The following is a 19067-nucleotide window of genomic DNA, read 5'->3' on the forward strand; positions in this document are numbered from 1 at the left end:
ATTATAGTAGTTATATTCTTGTACATAGGAGCAGTATTATAGTAGTTATATTCTTGTACATAGGGGCAGTATTATAGTAGTTATATTCTTGTACATAGGGCAGTATTATAGTAGTTATATTCTTGTACATAGGAGCAGTATTATAGTAGTTATATTCTTGTACATAGGAGGCAGTATTATAGTAGTTATATTCTTGTATATAGGGGGCAGTATTATAGTAGTTATATTCTTGTACATAGGAGCAGTATTATAGTAGTTATATTCTTGTACATAGGGGGCAGTATTATAGTAGTTATATTCTTGTACATAGGAGCAGTATTATAGTAGTTATATTCTTGTACATAGGGGCAGTATTATAGTAGTTATATTCTTGAACATAGGGGCAGTATTATAGTAGTTATATTCTTGTACATAGGAGCAGTATTATAGTAGTTATATTCCTGTACATAGGGGCAGTATTATAGTAGTTATATTTTGTACATAGGAGCAGTATTATAGTAGTTATATTCTTGTACATAGGGGCAATATTATAGTAGTTATATTCTTGTACATAGGGGCAGTATTATAGTAGTTATATTCTTGTACATGGGGCAGTATTATAGTAGTTATATTCTTGTACATGGGGCAGTATTATAGTAGTTATATTCTTGTACATGGGGCAGTATTATAGTAGTTATATTCTTGTACATGGAGGCAGTATTATAGTAGTTATATTCTTGTACATAGGGGCAGTATTATAGTAGTTATATTCTTGTACATAGGGGCAGTATTATACTAGTTATATTCTTGTATATTCTCGTCTTTGTAGTCTGATGTTCTCCAGTTCAGATTTCATTGCTGTCGATAAACTTTCTAATTGTTGAGTATAAGCACGATACATTGTTGGTCTTTGTTCATGTGTATGACGGTAGTATCATGTAACAAGTAATGTATTACAGTGGAATAAACAGAACTAGAAGGATAAAGATAAGTAGACCAAAGTAGATGAGGCCGTGCATCCTGCTGGCGGAAGCTGCAGAAATAAATATATATGCAAATTATTAGTTACAGGTGTCCTCACATATAAAAAAGGTCAAAACAAGATGGAAAAGGGCCAAATGTACTATATAAAATCCTTATGTAATTATTTTCATCTATCTTGCATTAAATTGTGTTGACTCTTACCTGCAGCGCTCATACATTTGTGGACAGATTGGACTGATATTTTGGAGCGCTCACCTGGAGAAAAAAACAACAGATAACATGAAGAGATATACAGAATACATACAACAACATGTAAAAGTCTGTACACCCCTGGTCAAAATGACTGTTATTGTGAACAGTTAAGCAAGTTGCAGATGAAATGATCTAAAAGGCCTAAAGTTACAGATGACACACTTCCTTTGTATTTTAGGTAAAGATATATATATATTTATTTTTCATCTTTTACATTTTAAAAATAACAAAAAAGAAAATGTCCCTTTGCAAACGTTTGTGCACCCTTCATGATCAGCATCTAGTAGCGCCCCTTTTGCAAGTATCACAGCTTGTAAACGCTTTTTGTAGACATACAAGAGTCTTTCAGTTCTTGTTTGAGGGATTTTCCTCCATTCTTCCTTGGAGAATTCCTCCAGTTCTGTGAGATTCCTGGGGCGTCTTGCTTCCTCTGCTATTTTGATGTCTACCCATAGATTTTCAATGATGTTCAGATCAGGGGACTGTGAGGGCCATTGTAAAACCTTCAGCTTGTGCCTTTTCAGGTCGTCTATTGTGGATTGTGACGTGTTTAGGATCATTATTGATGATGAGCGAATAGCATTGTGCTCGGGGTTTCCAGAGCACGCTCGGATGATCTCCAAGTATTTGTTAGTGCTTGGACATTTAGTTTTTGTCGCCCCAGGTGCATGATTTACGGCTGCTGGACAGCCTGAATACATGTGAGAATTCACTAACAAACAGGCATTCCTCACATGTATTCAGCCTGGCTAGCAGCCATAAATCATGCAGCTGAGGTGAGGAAAACAAAATGTCCGAGCACTACTAAATACTCGGAGATCACCCAAGCATGTTCGGGAAGACCCGAGCACAATGCTATTCGCTCATCACTAATCATTATCCATTTGTTGAAGCTATCCTCTTCCTCTTTTTTCATCTTCAGTTTTTTTTACAGATGGTGTTATGTTTGCATCAAGAATTTGTTGAAATCTCATTGAATCCATTCTTCCTTTTATCTGTGAAATGTTCCATGTGCCATTGGCTGCAATACAACCCCAAAGCATGATTGATCCGCCCCATGCTTAATGGTTGGCAAGATGTTTGGCGAGATGTTCTTTTTGTCACAACTCCTGGATATTACTGCTGCGGGGGGAGCTGCGCGCCGCAGCAAGGTAGCTGAGAGCAAAGCGGTGGGGAACTCACCGGGTAGCAAACAGGACCTGAACCACGTGACAAGGAAAGAGGTGGTCGAGGGTGGCGCCAGACACCGGGGTGAAGAGGAGATGATATAAACTGGAGAGTAGTTAAACGTGCCAAGATCAAAACCAGGAGATAACGAGGTAACCAAGGGGTGAGGCAGAGGGATAGTCAAAAAGGGAGCCAAAGGTCAGAAAACCAGAACAAACAAGCAGAGTAAAGCATGGATAGCAAAGCACGCAAATGCAAACCAAGCACACACTCAAGGGGTCAGACACACAGAATAATCGAAAGTATAGCTGACAGGGAATCCTAGTCTGTAGCGAGCCAAAGGTCAGAAAACCAGCAGAACAAACAAGCAGAGTAAAGCATGGATAGCAAATAATAATAATAATAATTATTATTAATAATATTAATTATTCTTAATCTTTATTTTTATATAGCGCTAACATATTACGCAGCGCTTTACAGGTTGCACACATTATTATCGCTGTCCCCGTTGGGGCTCACAATCTAAATTGCCTATCAGTATGTCTTTGGAATGTGGGAGGAAACTGGAGAACCCGGAGGAAACCCACGCAAACATGGAGAGAACATAAATAGCCACTTACAGCATTTTTCCACATGGTACATAGATAGTGGTCAATAATTAGTACCCATGAGTAAGACTATAATAAGACCTATCATCATATATTACACATATATCCAAGCAACAGATGACACAAGTTCAGGGGATACGATATAAAACATCAAAACTTTATTGTTAAAAAAAGTGACATCAGGTGCACAGAGATGATGCACAATGCGGAGTCTAAAACAGTGCTGTAAGAGAAACAATGGCAAGGGACATGCAAACAGGGGGTCGATCAATAAAGATATAGTCCTAGACACAGAAATGATCTTCAATACTCTCAATACTCTGGTTTGAATGATCAAAAATAAGGGGTACCATCATGAAATCACATGTACCCAATACTCAAACAGAGATACCTACAAAGACACTGCATCATAACAGAACAGTGAAAAGCTGTAAAATATCAGTCACCGATCATGTAGTGCAACAGTGATAGTAACAGTGACAATCGCATGACAATAATAGTACAATGATATGGTGATTGTCAGCATATACCCACCGCAATGTAGATGGACCCTCCTGGGACACGCCTCCGCCCCAACATGCGTTTCGGTAAAAACAACCTGGCGATGTTAACTCAACCCCTTTAGTGATGTCACAAGGCTGCAGTTATAAGTTTCTGCACTTCACCCAGCATTCATCCTTGCCTGGGATCTCACGATAGAAAGACTATCCATGAATTGCGATATTTGGCTCCGCCTACCAGCACGGTTTTGCCTGCAATGATCTGTGCTATGTGAGTTTTATCTTTCTTCTTTAATCCATGTTATTTTATAGTTGCTTTGTACATACTTTGTCTCATATTGTAACATCTTTATATGCCTTTTATAAACACTGACTGATCTTTATGGAGTAAAATACTTAAAATACTAGCTTCGCTCTCCTGCTCTAAAATGTATCCTAAGTCTTCTGAAGGGAATTACACTACTGTTTTGGGTTAGCTTCGGACCCGTTAATCGAAGCTGGTGGTGGCATACCTTGTCCTGCGCTTTTGGGTGTCGTTGTAGCAACGGTGGCGTTGATAATTATTGTTCCTGCCTGAGTGGGAGTATTTATATTGCCCTCATTGCAGCGTGCCAATAGCCAGTACATAGCAGGCAGCCTTTCTGGCGACTAATTACCCTAGGTGCAGTACCTAATCTGACCTGAGGGTAAGGGGGCGCCAGAGAGCTGCAAGTTTTCAAGGGGAACTGTAAAGCGGGATATACATAAATCCCTGCAGTTCATGGTATATTGAAGAGCAGTGGGATAGTTAAAATACGCCCCTGCGGTAAATTGAGAGGTCAATAGCCTTGTTTGTGTTTTCATCACATTGGAGCAGTGGAGGGATAACTAAGATAAGCCCCCTGCACATGTGATAGCCGTGGGCTGGCCAAAAGTCACCCTGATCGTGACGTACTGTTGACAGTCACGGTGTGAATCGTGACATATTTATCTTTTTTTTTCCTTTTTGTAATTTTTAAAATGCAATGGAAATGTGTCATCTGTAACTTTATGTCTTTTAGAGATCATTTCATCTTCAACTTGCTTAACTATCCATAACAGTCATTTTGAATAAGAGGAGTACAAACTTTTGCATGGCACTGTATTTGATACTCAAACAAGTAAAATGTCAAAATGAATCAGCACTTTCCACTAAAAGTTAAACACTGCTCAGATGATCAGTGGAACAGATATCTGCACTTCAGTTTTTAAATATTTCTTAGTGACTCTTTGTTATTATTAACTTTTATTGTCCAGCATTACTGCATTGCACAATTAGTTTGCCATTGCCGGATTGTGTGTGAGCTCCTCACAGCCCAGGATTCACTTACTGCCAGCACTAGGCTGGAAATTCCTGCATTATCGCCAGCACTAGGCTGGAAATTCCTGCATTATCGCCAGCACTAGGCTGGGAAATTCCTCCATTACTGCCAGCACTAGGCTGGGAAATTCCTGCATTACTGCCAGCACTAGGCTGGGAAATTCCTGCATTACTGCCAGCACTAGGCTGGGAAATTCCTGCATTACTGCCAGCACTAGGCTGGAAATGTGGCGCCCCAGGGTCTTCACAGTAGCATTGCTTTCCTTACGGGGAGAGTGATGTTATGCTTGAAGGCAAGAAGGGATAACTGCAACCAGGTACTACAAACATGCAACACATTCACACTCCAGGCCACCAGGGGGAGCTTTTGATCCTACTTGCTACGTGACTCCCCTTATATATATAACTGGTAGTCTGTAGGGAAAGTGAGACAGTTCTTGCAAGGAAACAGACTGGATCAGTCTGGGCAGCAGAGGATTTTACGGAACTGTGTAGCCGCAGTGCAGCAGTTCCTGGAAAGAGACATTTAGAAGGCCGAATTGATTGCAACGAACGTGCAGGAGAGCAAAGCACAGAAGAAGATATCAGGGGGAGATCAGCCCCGAGCAGGCTGCCTCCTTCTGAGGCGCAGAGACCGGTAACCAGAACACCGAGGTTGTAAGGACCTCTACAACTTACATCAGAGACCGGCAGGAGAGCTGAACTCCACGCTACCGTCCGACTTAATACCCAGGAGGAAGGATGGCACCCCTCCGAGGCTGGGGCGTGCTAGAGTCCCTATAAACCGCTTCAAGCCACCAGTCATACGGGTCATGTTCTATCCTATCCGGGGGACAGAGAGAGAGATAACATCTGTGAGGACCTTATGTGAAGCTTTAAGCAGTACGGGAGTACACCACCACGGCGCTAGAGGAAGGCTTTAATCTCCACCTGGTAAAGGGGACTCCTAACTTGCCTTCAAGCCGGCCAGACCCTGCCTGCCCTGTGATCTGGTGCTCTGGACTGTGGATGCTAAAGTCTTCAGTAAACCAAGGTAAAGAGACTGCAACCTTGTGTCCTCGTTCTTTACTGCACTCCTCACCATCTTCCATCTACACCACGGGAGCCCTGGGGATACACCTCACCTGTGGGAAGTTATACCATCAAGCTGCCATAACATCACCCCAGAGGATCCCTTAGTACCCCACGGCCCAGGCGGGCGACTCAGAAATTCTTGCATTACTGCCAGCACTAGGCTGGGAAATTCCTGCATTACTGTCAGCACTAGGCTGGGAAATTCTTGCATTACTGTCAGCACTAAGCTGGGAAATTCCTGCATTACCGCCAGCACTAGGCTGGAAATTCTTGAATTACTGTTAGCACTAGGCTGGAAATTCCTGCATTACTGTCAGCACCAGGCTGGGAAATTCCTGCATTAACGCCAGCACTAGGCTGGAAATTCCTGCATTACCGCCAGCACTAGGCTGTAAATACCTGCATTACTGTCAGTACTAGGCTGGAAATTCCTGCATTACTGCCAGCACAAGGCTGGAAATTCCTGCATTATTGCCAGCACTAGGCTGGAAATACCTGCATTACCGCCAGCACTAGGCTGGGAAATTTCTGCATTACCGCCAGCACTAGGCTGGAAATTCCTGCATTACTGACAGCTCTAGGCTGGAAATTCCTGCATTGCTGCCAGCACCAGGCTGGAAATTCCTGCATTACTGCCAGCATTAGGCTGGAAATTCCTGCATTACTGCCAGCACTAGGCTGGGAAATTCCTGCATTACTGCCAGCACTAGGCTGGAAATTTCTGCATTACTGCCAGCATTAGGCTGGGAAATTCCTGCATTACCGCCAGCACTAGGCTGGAAATTCCTGCATTACTGCCAGCACTAGGCTGGAAATTCCTGCATTACCGCCAGCACTAGGCTAAGAAATTCCTGCATTACCACCAGCACTAGGCTGGAAATTCCCGTATTACCTCCAGCAGCAGGCTGATCCATCTCCTGGAGATCACCCTGTGATGATGATGTCACACTTGATATTGTCATCACCGGATGTTCTGTAATCCCGGACGAACCCCAAAGATGTCAAAATAGTAGAGAAAATCAGGTAAAGAAGGTATGTATCAATGTTCTGCTTACTCCTTAAACTTCCTAGCTCCTGGCTTCTAGTGACAGAGTTTGGTTGTTTAGCATTACTACATACTTATATTTTAGTTTGATGACTGGGGGTATTTGACATTATTTTGGCATACAGCTGCTTGAAATACCACCAAAGTTTTGTGCAACTCAAATTTTGCAACCTTTGGGGTTTCATGCCAGCTCCAACTTTTAGGAGAGTGGACGAAGCTTGGGAGGGAACGGTCATGGCCAAGCATGCCCAACAAATTATTCAAAATTTATGCCAAAAAGCCTTTGGCTGACATGCCATTCTGGGGGTAGCACATGGCAATTAAAAGATGCGCCGAATTAATTAGTAGCATACCTGTACAGAACCCTAGACGTTCACCACTTTTTCTTGGCCATCAGATTATGAAATCTTAAAGGTTTTGTCCAAGACTTACATATTGATGACTAATAGTAAATATAGGCAGTGTCGGACTGGGTCCGCAAAGGTCCACTAGTAACATTGATTCTTGGGGCCCACTGTTCAGCTACATGCAAAAATAATCTGACCCTAGTACACAAATTTACTTTTGCTTCTATGTAATATTAATCTGGATAGCTTGTTTCATGAATGATTATATTATACCTTTTTATTCAAATTGTGAATGAAGTATAATAGCCCTACTCATTGGCATTCTATCACAGCGGCCTACCAGAGGATCCTCCTGCTATACTGCAGGCCAGTCCAAGCCAGAGAAGAGGAGATCAATATCAGATTTTGGGGTCCCACACGCAGCACTAAAGCGCAGAAGTTGTGTCCTGGTCTGGCAGCCACTAAAAGTATCACAGCTCCTGTGTAGTGGCCGTTCTTGGGCTCTGCAGCTCAGCACCTATTGAAGTTAATGGGAGCTGTGCTGCAGTACCCCACGATGCAGCGACAACGCTGCGGTGCTGAAGGCAGTACCTACCATTAATCAAGGCACAGTTAAAATTGCTGCAGAATCTCCTTGTCGATTCAAGCTCAAAATCGAACTCCGATCCAAGAGTCGCTGGAGAGAGCGTGAACACCTCATACCCTGGGACCAGGACCTCTCGTTCAGAGGGGAATAGAGAAAAGTCTTCTATACTGACCCCAGGATATTCACTGATGATAAATAATGACTCATTGCCCATGACTGTTGCTTCATACTTATCCAACGATGTATATAAGAAGTGGCCAAACTTGATATTGACGCTTCCATTTGGTGGCGGCTCGATATACTCATCGATTCCACTGTAGATTGTGTTCTGTTTGTACAGCTCACTCTTAGACAGGAGCTGAAGAGCAGAGGTGACATAAAAGTGAAGCCACTTGAAGCCAAAGTCTTCCATGTAACTGTTATAGGACCTTCCTGCCAATTTCACCGCATTGTTGAAGTCTTCTCTGATGAAACTTGTGTAGGTCACCAGAGCGATCCCGTGATTATCTTCAAAACTAAGAGGAAGTCTGGCCCTTAATTTGTTCTTCTTGAGCATCCATATTTTATTGGCTTCTTCCCAGGCTCTTTTCAATTTTTTATTTTGGCTGATTTCAGCATCAAGGACATTGTTTTTTTCCAGTTTTCTTTCCATTTCCCTTTTGCATCCCAAATATTGGTCATCGAATGCTTGTTCAGCCAGGTCCCAGGTTTCAACCACAACATCTTTCTGGAAAAAAAAGATGAATATCAGTAAAGAAAATGACTGAGGCTCTATCAATTTGTGCAGATCAGAAGCAACCCACGACCACAACCACATCAAGTAGCTAAAGACCGAGGAGCAAACTAATAAAGTTCTGTAGTTCAATTGGAATCCTAAGAATACACTGTAGCAAATCCAGCCAGGACAGGGTTAAATCTTAGAACTGCAGGTCTTGATTAGATGCAACTGCCTAATTTTTACTAAGAACCATTGCCTGAGTTCACTAGGTGTGTCAGTCTGCTGCAGAGTCAGTGTGCTGCTGGTGAGTGTCCAGCCAAAATGTGAGTTGTAGCTGGGAGAGAGACATGCCAGGTCTCTCTGTCAATAGAGACTGCATGGGTCAGCTATTAATGCTGAGCAGTCTGTGCCGGAAGGTCTGTTTGGTGCTGGAAGCTGCTGGAGCTCAGGCTTAAGGAGATACTGAGACTGGAGGGAATCGTGCACTGACATATGTGCTGCTGAATGAGCTGTTTTTCTGCTGTGATACTTTTGTGCCCAGAAGAGGCTCTTTTTGGTTTTGAATTCCTTGGAATTCCGCACTGTCTGTGTGAACACTGCCTAATGCCTACCTGAGGGAGCGGATCCCTAAACACAGACCAATGAGCAATGATCTGCAAACTATGGCAGTCAGGCCATGTTGGGAATTGTAGTTTAATTGGAGATTAGTGCCATTAGATGGAACTTCCATGATTCCCATTTTAACCTTAAAAGCAGGAATTCCCAATCTCATCTCCTCATGGGGTAAATCATTAACATCGGCACCAGAACAGAACTAGAAAGGAAGAAAGTAGCTTGAAATCCTTCTCTAAAACAATTACTCCTTCTCTTCATCCTCCTCAGTCTCTTCCTCCTCCTACTCTTCTTTCTCCTCCTCCTCCTTCTTCTCCTCCTCCTTCTCTTCCTCCTCCTGATCTTTTCTCCTCCTCCTCTTCCTCCTCCTATTCTTCCTCTTCCTAATCTTCCTTCTCCTCCTCCTCCTCCTCTTCCTCCCCCCATCAAAGTTTTTACCCTCTTAACCCCTTCACCACCTTGGGATTTTCTGTTTTTTTCATTTTCGTTTTTCGCTCCCCTCCTTCCCGGAGCCATAACCTTTTTATTTTTCTGTCAATATGGCCATGTGGGGGTTTGTTTTTTGCGGGACTAGTTGTACTTTTGAACGACACCATTGGTTTTACTGCACAGTCCACTGTAAAGTAGGATAAAAATGTCATGTGCAGTGAAATTGCAAAAAAAGTTCAATTCCACAATTTTGTTACCATGTTCATCAAATGCTAAAACTGAGCTGCCATCATGATTCTCCAGGTCATTACCTGTTCGAAGACACCAAACATTTCTAGGTTATTTTTTATTTAAGTGGTGAAAAAAAGTCAAAGTTTGTAAAAAAAAAAAAAAAAATTGGGCTATTTTCCGAGACCCGTAGCGTCTCCATTTTTCATGTTCTGGGGCTCGGTGAGGGCTTATTTTTTGTGCCCCGAACTGATGTTTTTATTCATACTATTTTGAGGTGGACACGATGTTCTGATTGCTTGTTATTGCAATGCTGAAGCAACAAAAAAAATCTAATTTGGGGGTTTTAATTATTTTTTTTTCTTGTTACACCGTTTACCGATCGGATGAATTTAGTTTATGTTTTGACAGATCAGGCGACTCTGAACGCGGTGATACCAAATATATGTATTTTTTATTTTATTATTATTGTTTTATTTTGAATGGGGGGTGATTTGAACTTTTATATTTTTTAAATTCCTTTAATATTTTTAAAACCTTTATGAGCTTTAATGGGGATAAATGTAAGGTCATGCACTTGGGTAGAAGTAATAAGATGTATAACTATGTGCTTAATTCTAAAACTCTGGGCAAAACCGTCAATGAAAAAGACCTGGGAGTATGGGTGGATGACAAACTCATATTCAGTGGCCAGTGTCAGGCAGCTGCTACAAAGGCAAATAAAATAATAGGATGCATTAAAAGAGGCATAGATGCTCACGAGGAGAACATCATTTTACCTCTATACAAGTCACTAAGACTAAGGGGTGATCTTATGTTAATGTATAAATATATGAGGGGACAGTACAAAGACCTTTCTGATGATCTTTTTAATCATAGACCTGAGACAGGGACAAGGGGGCATCCTCTACGTCTGGAGGAAAGAAGGTTTAAGCATAATAACAGACGCGGATTCTTTACTGTAAGAGCAGTGAGACTATGGAACTCTCTGCCGTATGATGTTGTAATGAGTGATTCATTAATTAAATTTAAGAGGGGACTGGATACCTTTCTGGAAAAGTATAATGTTACAGGGTATATGCACTAGATTCCTTGATAAGGCGTTGATCCAGGGAACTAGTCTGATTGCCGTATGTGCAGTCGGGAAGGAATTTTTTTCCCCATGATGGAGCTTACTCTTACCACATGGGTTTTTTTGCCTTCCCCTGGATCAACATGTTAGGGCATGTTAGGTTAGGCTATGGGCTGGACTAGATGGACTTAAAGTCTTCCTTCAACCTTAATTACTATGTTACTATGTATTTCTACTTTTTACTTGCTTCAATGGGAGACTAGAAGCTGCGATCATCTGATCTGGGCTTCGGCCCTCCTCTGTGTAGCAGAAATCACCATCTCCAGCATCCATAGGAGATCTGCGCTAACAGGCACTGGGGTCTTCTGCAAACCCCCGATTGTCATACCAACCCATTTGCTCCTCGCGATCATGTAACAGGGACGCCCATAGGCGGGTCTTATGACGCACTTTCAGCAAGTTCCAGTTAAATGCTGCTCTCAGGGAATGACAGCGACATTTAACATGGTAACAGCCGCGGGTGGATCACAATTCCACCCATGGCTGTTATGGGCACATGACAGCTCATTTCCTTTCTAACCAGTTAATTCTTCTTTTTTTCCATTAGGTCTATGACACCTCGTGATTAATAATTGACGAGCTGAATCCTTCTAAGCTCTATGTAGGAACAGGAGGTCAATTTTCATTGCATGAGCCATAAGACAATGCAAAAGTCTATAGCAGGGGGTGGAGGGAGCAGCTGGGTCAGGAGTTCAAGAGAGCAATGATAAATATACGGACAAGAGACTTCCTGTTTCTGCATAGAGCAGAGAAAAGAGAAGAATTCTCTGGGTAGAAAGGCAAAATGTGTAATTGTAAGTGCACAGTGCTGTATAATATGATGATGTAGCTATATATTGACAGGATAAAAACTTTCAGGGAAGGAGGAGGAGGAGCTCTTCATTAATAAGAGACAAGTGTTGGGTTTTACTGACCAGAGTGATGGTGTGCCTTGTTATTAACCAGGACAAAGAGCTCCAGGTCCACCTCAATGGACCACCATCATTAAAAATGAAGATAGAGGAAGATCTGCCGGAAAGTGTCCCCCAAGACTATCTGCTTCTTCCATGTTTGTAAATGTGATAGCCAATGGAGAGAAGAAGCTCAAGGTCCATACCATCTGAGAGAAAGCGAGATGTGACCAAAATTAGGACTTACACTAAGCAGACACACTGGCATCCTCTGTGACGTATTCATCCTGAGATACAGAATATATTATATGGCCATCAGATTAGGACAGAGATTAAATCACCCAAGTTATAGGTTCCAGGAATAAGAAGGAAAGAGGAAGCTGTGGGACCTCGAGAACTGCAGACACAAAGACCAGTGTGACTACAACAACGGGAAATTATAGTTTCTGTTGTTTCTAAAGGAAGTTTATAAAGTTGAGATAAACAATAAGTTGTTCATAAGGCTGAATGTTGCAATACGGTATTTGTTTTCTGCCTTTTATCTGGAACTTACTGGAAGGACTGGGGACAAAGTAGACTGAGGGTGTTTATAGTCCTCCATGTCTACTATCATCTCCATCCAGTCTGGTTTCAACTTTCTGAAGACCATAATGTGAGTTCACTTGTGCCATGGAGTAAAGTAGTTGTGGGCTAGTGAAAGAGTCAGGGTGAGAAGCTAAAGACTATATTCCAGTCTCTACTCGATACGTCATTATTTGGGAGGTTGGTCTCTTCCCAATGTCCAAGTCCTTCTGCTAATGCAACGGTGACAAAGATGCCGATAGCCCTGTTTCTGCTTCTAGTGAAGGTGATACATTGGTAGTATGACTCGAAGACATGGAGGGGTCTTATGTTCCTCATCTGTCAGCTCATCACTGTCACTGTACCGATGAGGCAGCTCAATGAGCAGGAAACATTTACACAAAGTCCTTCAAGTTCTGTTCATAGAAACACAAGACGTACCTGAAATGTGACCGTCATGGCGAAGACAAAGAGGATGGTGACACGGCCCACCCAATGGCTCATCATGATGGATGTCAACTTCAGAGATCTGATTAATAAAAGGTAATTATCATCAAGATCAATAATAATATCACAGAGAAGAAGGAGCCATAACTACAGCTGCGGCATAGAAAGTAATTCTGTGTCCCATTCCTGATGCTTTATCATTGCAAAAATCAAAGAGCCCTAAAGGTAATAAGGAGAAAACTTCCCGTCTGCAGACTCCTACTTTCTTACTTTCATGTTTTGGTGCAATGTTATAATGACCGATGCCAATACACAGGGATGTAATGATGGTGATTGTGCAGCGCCCCAGGGTCCTGGTCATTGCAGTAATATCATTCTCCTCTAGGGGGGAGTGATGTTACGCTTGGAGGCAATAAAGGAGATCTCTTTACCAGGTGCCACAAACATACAACACATTTCATACTCCAGTCCACCAGGGGGAGCTATGCTCCTATTTATTAGGGCACTCTTCACACTTAGGTAAAACTGGTGGCCTGGAGAGGAAGTGAGGCAGTTGCTGGCTGAGCTTCGACTCAGGTAGTTGGTCCCTGACAGGGGTGGGATCCTGTCAGATGCCTAGACAGAAGGTCACAGAGCTGCGCCTGCCCCACGTGCGACAGTTCCTAAGAAAGGACACGAACAGAGAACTGTATTGTAGAGTGTGAGAAACTAAGTCATAGCAAAAGGAGTGGAAACCAGAAGGAGTTCTGCCCTGCACAGGTTGCCTCCTTCTGAGGCGCAGGATCCGGTAGCCGGAACACCGAGGGAGCAACAGTCCTTTATGCCTTGCTCCAGAGACCAGCAGGACAGCTAATTTCACGTTACTGATTCGCCCCATACCCAGGAGGCAAGATGGCACCCATGAGAGGCTGGGGCTTGCTAGAGTCCCTGTAAAAAGCCTCAGGCCACCGGTCATACAGGTTGTCCTATCCATCTGGGGGACAGAGAGAGACATAACATCTAGAACATCTGCAACAGTTGTGAGGACCTTATGAGAGTCTCAGCAATAAGGTACTACAATACCCAGGCGCTAGAGGAAGGCTACCGATTTCTACCTGGACAAGCGGACTCTGGATTTGCCTCCAAACTGGCCGGACTCTGCCTGCCCTATGATCTGGTGCTCTGGACTGTGGATGCTGAAGCCTTCAGTAAAGGTAAAGAGACTGCAACCTTGTGTCCTCGTTATTCCCTGTGCCTCTCACCATCCATCATCTACACTCTGGGAAGCCCTGGGGATACACTTCACCTGTGGGAAGGTATACCATCTAGCTGCCATAACATCACCCCAGCGGACCCCTAAGCAGCGCCAGTCACCCTGACCGAATACCACAGGTGGCGTCACAAACATTTCCCCTCCAGCCCACGTCCGTGGGCTGGAGCAGAGTTACACAAATGTAAAAAAAACATGCAAATAATTTTTCTGGTATGCATTCAAACAGGTAAAACAGTTAAACAGGTAACTATTTCTTCCCTTTAAGGGAGGTATTCTGCACTTGAATGTTAACATCTCACCCCTCCTTATGGTTTATGTATCCTTAAAGAAATATTTTCTTTATTTAAAAGTACTGGATATTTTGTTCGGGTTCTTGTTCTTCGTCGTGAACTACTTGAATGTTGCATATAAATAGCAATAAACTAAAACAGAGCATTACTTTCTATAAAACTTTCTCAATCACGTTCAGTAAATTACAATGAGATCCCGAGCCGGGTATTCTCCTCACTGTCCTTAGTGCAATATGGGGGAACCCGTCTCAAACCCCCAACATAGGTCCTCGACGTGGCTACAGGGCATAACTGGTCAACTTGTTGGACCACTTTTCGGCCACGCCAGACTGTTTTTGTTCTCTGGTCTTCTGTTAAATATAGAGTGTCCCATTCGCACTCTGTTGTGAATTCCGTCCTTGGGCTCCCTCCTGTGGTTGTGAATGGTACTTTTGTGAGTTCTGCCCTTGGGCTCCCTCTGGTGGTTTCGAGTGGAACTGCTGCTCCTTGAGTTTAGCTGTAGCAGCTGCTTTCACTGATCATCTCTCCTGGCTTTGCTATTTAACCTGGCTCTGGTCTTCAGTTCATGCCAGCTGTCAATGTTTCTGGTTTGGGATTCAGATCTCTCCTTGGATTTCTCTGATGGCCTGTCCATTTCAGCAAAAGATAAGTTTTTGCTAGTTCTTTGTTGTCCATTTGCTTTGGACTTTATTGCTCAGCTCATGTTATGTTTCCTTTTGTCCAGCTTGTCATTATGATATATTCAGGCTAGCTGGAAGCTCTGGGGAAGCAGATTTGCCCTCCACACCGTGAGTCGGTGTGGAGATCATTTTTGTAAACTCTGCGTGGATTTTTAGTTTTTAATACTGGCCGCACAGTATCCTTTCCTATTCTGTCTATTAAGATTAGTATTGGCCTCCTTTGCTAAAATCTGTTTTCATTTCTGTGTATGTTATTTCCCTCTCCACTCACAGTCAATATTTGTGGGGGGCTATCTTTCCTTTTGAGAATTTCTCTGAGGCAAGATAGCTTTCTGTTTCCATCTTTAGGGGTAGTTAGTTCTCAGGCTGTGACGAGGTGTCTAGGGAGAGACAGGAACACTCCATGGCTATTTCTAGTGTTGGTGTTAGGATTAGGAACTGCGGTCAGTAAAGATACCACCTCCTCAGAGCTTGTCCCATGTTGCTCTTTAACCACCAGGTCATTACAGTGTTGCTCCTTAACCACCAGGTCATAACAGTACAGCTGGCCCGCAATGTGTTGAATGCATCTCAAAAGATGGAAAAAAAAAGTTCTGAGCCATTTTTTTTTTTCCTTTGCAGCCTGTTTTGTCTTTTTTTTCCCCTTAATCTCTGGGTGGTTCAGGATTCCGGTGCTGACATGGAGGTTCAGGGTCTGTCCTCACGTGTGGATTATCTCGCTGCAAGGGTACAGAGTATCCAAGATTATGTTGTTCACACTCCGGTTTTAGAGCCTAGAATTCCTATTCCTGATTTGTTTTCTGGGGATAGATCTAAATTTTTGAACTTTAAAAATAACTGCAGATTGTTTTTTGCTGTGAGACCCCGTTCCTCTGGTGACCCCATTCAGCAGGTGAAGATTGTCATTTCTCTGCTGCATGGAGACCCGCAGGACTGGGCATTCTCCCTTGAGCCAGGAAATCCTGCATTGCTCAATATAGATGTATTTTTTTAAGCGCTCGGATTGCTGTATGACGAACCTAATTCTGTGGATCAGGCAGAAAAAACCTTGCTGGCTCTGTGTCAGGGTCAGGAAGCGGCAGAAGTATACTGCCAGAAATTTAGAAAGTTGTCTGTGCTCACAAAATGGAATGAGTATGCCCTGGCAGCAATTTTCAGAAAGGGTCTTTCTGAAGCCCTTAAAGATGTTATGGTGGGGTTCCCCACGCCTGCTGGTTTGAACGAATCAATGTCTTTGGCCATTCAGATTGATCAGCGTCTGCGCAAGCACAAGGTGGTGCACCATATGGCGGTGTCCTCTGGGCAGAGTCCTGAGCCTATGCAATGTGATAGGATTTTGACTAGAGCGGAACGGCAGGAATTCAGACATCAGAATGGGCTGTGTTTTTACTGTGGTGACCCTATTCATGCTATTTCTGATTGTCCTAAGCATACTAAGAGGGTCGCTAGGTCTGTTACCATTAGTACTGTACAGCTGTCAAGGTGAAAATGTATTTTCTTATATACCTTTTATACTTTTATATATCTTTATACTCTTTTTGTACTGCTATACTCTTATACAGAGAAACAATAAGTTTTTCCTATCTGCTAGCTAATGCAAATGTAATTGTATTTAAAAATGGTTGCCAGTGTTCAGTTTCGTTTCAGGTTAGTGACCGAAGGGATGATTCATTTCTTCAGAATCGAAACTCAGGAATGTGAAGAAAGGGAGGATCCACCAGAAGATGTCAGAACAAATCAGAAAGACTGAATGCTAGCTTAAACCCCGCCTAATGCACGCCTTCCCCTAACACTCAATATAGTATTGTGTATTTTAGAATAAAGCCAGTTGGTGTGACCGCTGCAGACATGTGTGGATGCACGGGGCATTAACTAAGTTTGAACCAGCTACCTGTCTGATTTATTCTTATCCGGTACCAGATGCCCTGCACACATATTAATTTGGAATGACTGGTGAAGGAAGGGTAATTGTCGTTTTACGACCCCGACAATTTGGCGCGACCAACGGGGGGCGTGGCCAGCGATCCGAGGCCCCCTGGACCCATGCCTGGATGTCTGTGGATGATACCTGTAGTGGCTGACCTCGAGGACTGATCACCCTCCATACGCGGTAAGTGGCGATCATGTACACTGTATATGTCACACTTGCTAGTGTCTCAGCCGTTATTGGTTTGTCTGTGGTCTCTTTGGGTCCGGGAGGTGAATGATCGAGTGGTGAGATCAAACGTGATCCTGTGCCACGCTCTGAACCAGCAACTGAGAGACGTCGCATCCTGTGCGACCTCTGTACACCACACCTCCTTTACCGGTCATTGTACTCCATTCAACCATCCTACCCGTGACTATTGTCTAGTAGTGAAGTGGAGTGAAAAATTGAGCTAGTTGTAGATTGTGGGGCGGCTTAGAGAAAGGGATAGGAGACGCAGCCTCTGTGATATTGTACTAACCGGTAATTAAGACGTCCCAAGTCAGGGACCACCAGAATTTTGAGTACAAATAGGTAATTAAGACGCCCCATATGGAGCCACCAGAAATAGGTAATTAAGACGTCCCGGAACGGGACCACCAGAAACAGGTAATTAAGACGCTCCATACGGGACCACCAGAATTTTTGTGGAGGGGTCTCATTAGGAGGCTGCCTCCCGACTGTTTGGGATATCGTGGCAGGATAGTCTGTAATCACTGTGTTCTGGTTTAGGGACAGGAATAGTGTTGAGCGATACCGTCCGATACTTGAAAGTATCGGTATCGGAAAGTATCGGCCGATACCGGCAAAGTATCGGATCCAATCCGATACCGATACCCGATACCAATACAAGTCAATGGGACTCAAGTATCGGACGGTATTCCTGATGGTTCCCAGGGTCTGAAGGAGAGGAAACTCTCCTTCAGGCCCTGGGATCTGTCATGATCTCAATGGCAAGAGAACATAGCATAAGCATATATAGGAACTAGCTCTTGGAAGATGGGAACTGAGCTGACCATGAACTAAACCTAACGCACAACTAGCAGTGGCCGGGTAGCATGCCTACGTTGATTCTAGATGCCCAGCCCAGCCGGAGGACTAAATAAAGCTAGCAGAGGAAAATATTAGTCCTAGCTCACCTCTAGAGAAATACCCCGAAAGGAGACAGAGGCCCCCCACATGTATTGGCGGTGAGTTGAGATGAAATAACAAACGTAGTATGAAAATAGGTTTAGCAAATTTGAGGTCCACTTACTACATAGCAGAAGACAGAAAGGACACTTTCATGGTCAGCTGAAAACCCTATCAAAAAACACCATCCAGAAATTACTTTAAAACTCTGGCATTAACTCATAACACCAGAGTGGCAATTCCCGTTCACAAGAGCTTTCCAGACACAGTAACGAAACTACAGCTGTGAACTGGAACAAAATGCAAAAACAAACATGGACAAGAGTCCAACTTATCTAGTAGTTGTCTAGGAGCAGGAACAAGCACAGAGAGGCTTCTGATAACATTGTTGACCGGCAAGCAACTAACAGAGCAGCAAGGTTATATAGCGACTCCCACATCTTGATGGGAACAGGTGAACAGAGAAGATGAAGACACCAGTTCAATTCCACCAGTAGCCACCGGGGGAGCCCAGAATCCAAATTCACAACAGTACCCCCCCCTCAAGGAGGGGGCACCGAACCCTCACCAGAACCACCAGGGCGATCAGGATGGGCCCTATGAAAGGCACGAACCAGATCGGAGGCATGAACATCAGATGCATTCACCCAAGAATTATCCTCCTGGCCGTATCCCTTCCACTTGACCAGATACTGGAGTCTCCGTCTGGAAACACGAGAGTCCAAGATTTTCTCCACAACGTACTCCAACTCACCCTCAACCAACACCGGAGCAGGAGGCTCAACGGAAGGCACAACCGGTACCTCATACCTGCGCAATAATGACCGATGAAAAACGTTATGAATAGAAA

At 43.5% G+C, this 19067-nt stretch overlaps 1 protein-coding gene across 1 annotated transcript in view; it reads right to left on the reverse strand.

Moving 5' to 3' along the window:
* Window positions 1–561: 561 nt before the first annotated feature.
* The window catches only part of LOC143817476 (ecto-ADP-ribosyltransferase 5-like), a 79321-nt gene continuing 60815 nt past the window's right edge, over window positions 562–19067 (reverse strand). Inside the window, exons 2-5 of the mRNA XM_077298916.1 lie at window positions 12893–12980; window positions 7891–8608; window positions 1165–1218; window positions 562–1012 (exon numbers count right to left, since the gene is read on the reverse strand). Of these exons, the coding sequence (XP_077155031.1) occupies window positions 933–1012; window positions 1165–1218; window positions 7891–8608; window positions 12893–12958 (918 nt within the window). The 5' untranslated portion in view covers window positions 12959–12980 and the 3' untranslated portion in view covers window positions 562–932. The remainder of the gene's footprint in view (window positions 1013–1164; window positions 1219–7890; window positions 8609–12892; window positions 12981–19067) is intronic.

Source organism: Ranitomeya variabilis, chromosome 3 (assembly GCF_051348905.1).
Source record: "Ranitomeya variabilis isolate aRanVar5 chromosome 3, aRanVar5.hap1, whole genome shotgun sequence".
In the NCBI taxonomy this organism is placed as follows: domain Eukaryota; kingdom Metazoa; phylum Chordata; class Amphibia; order Anura; family Dendrobatidae; genus Ranitomeya; species Ranitomeya variabilis.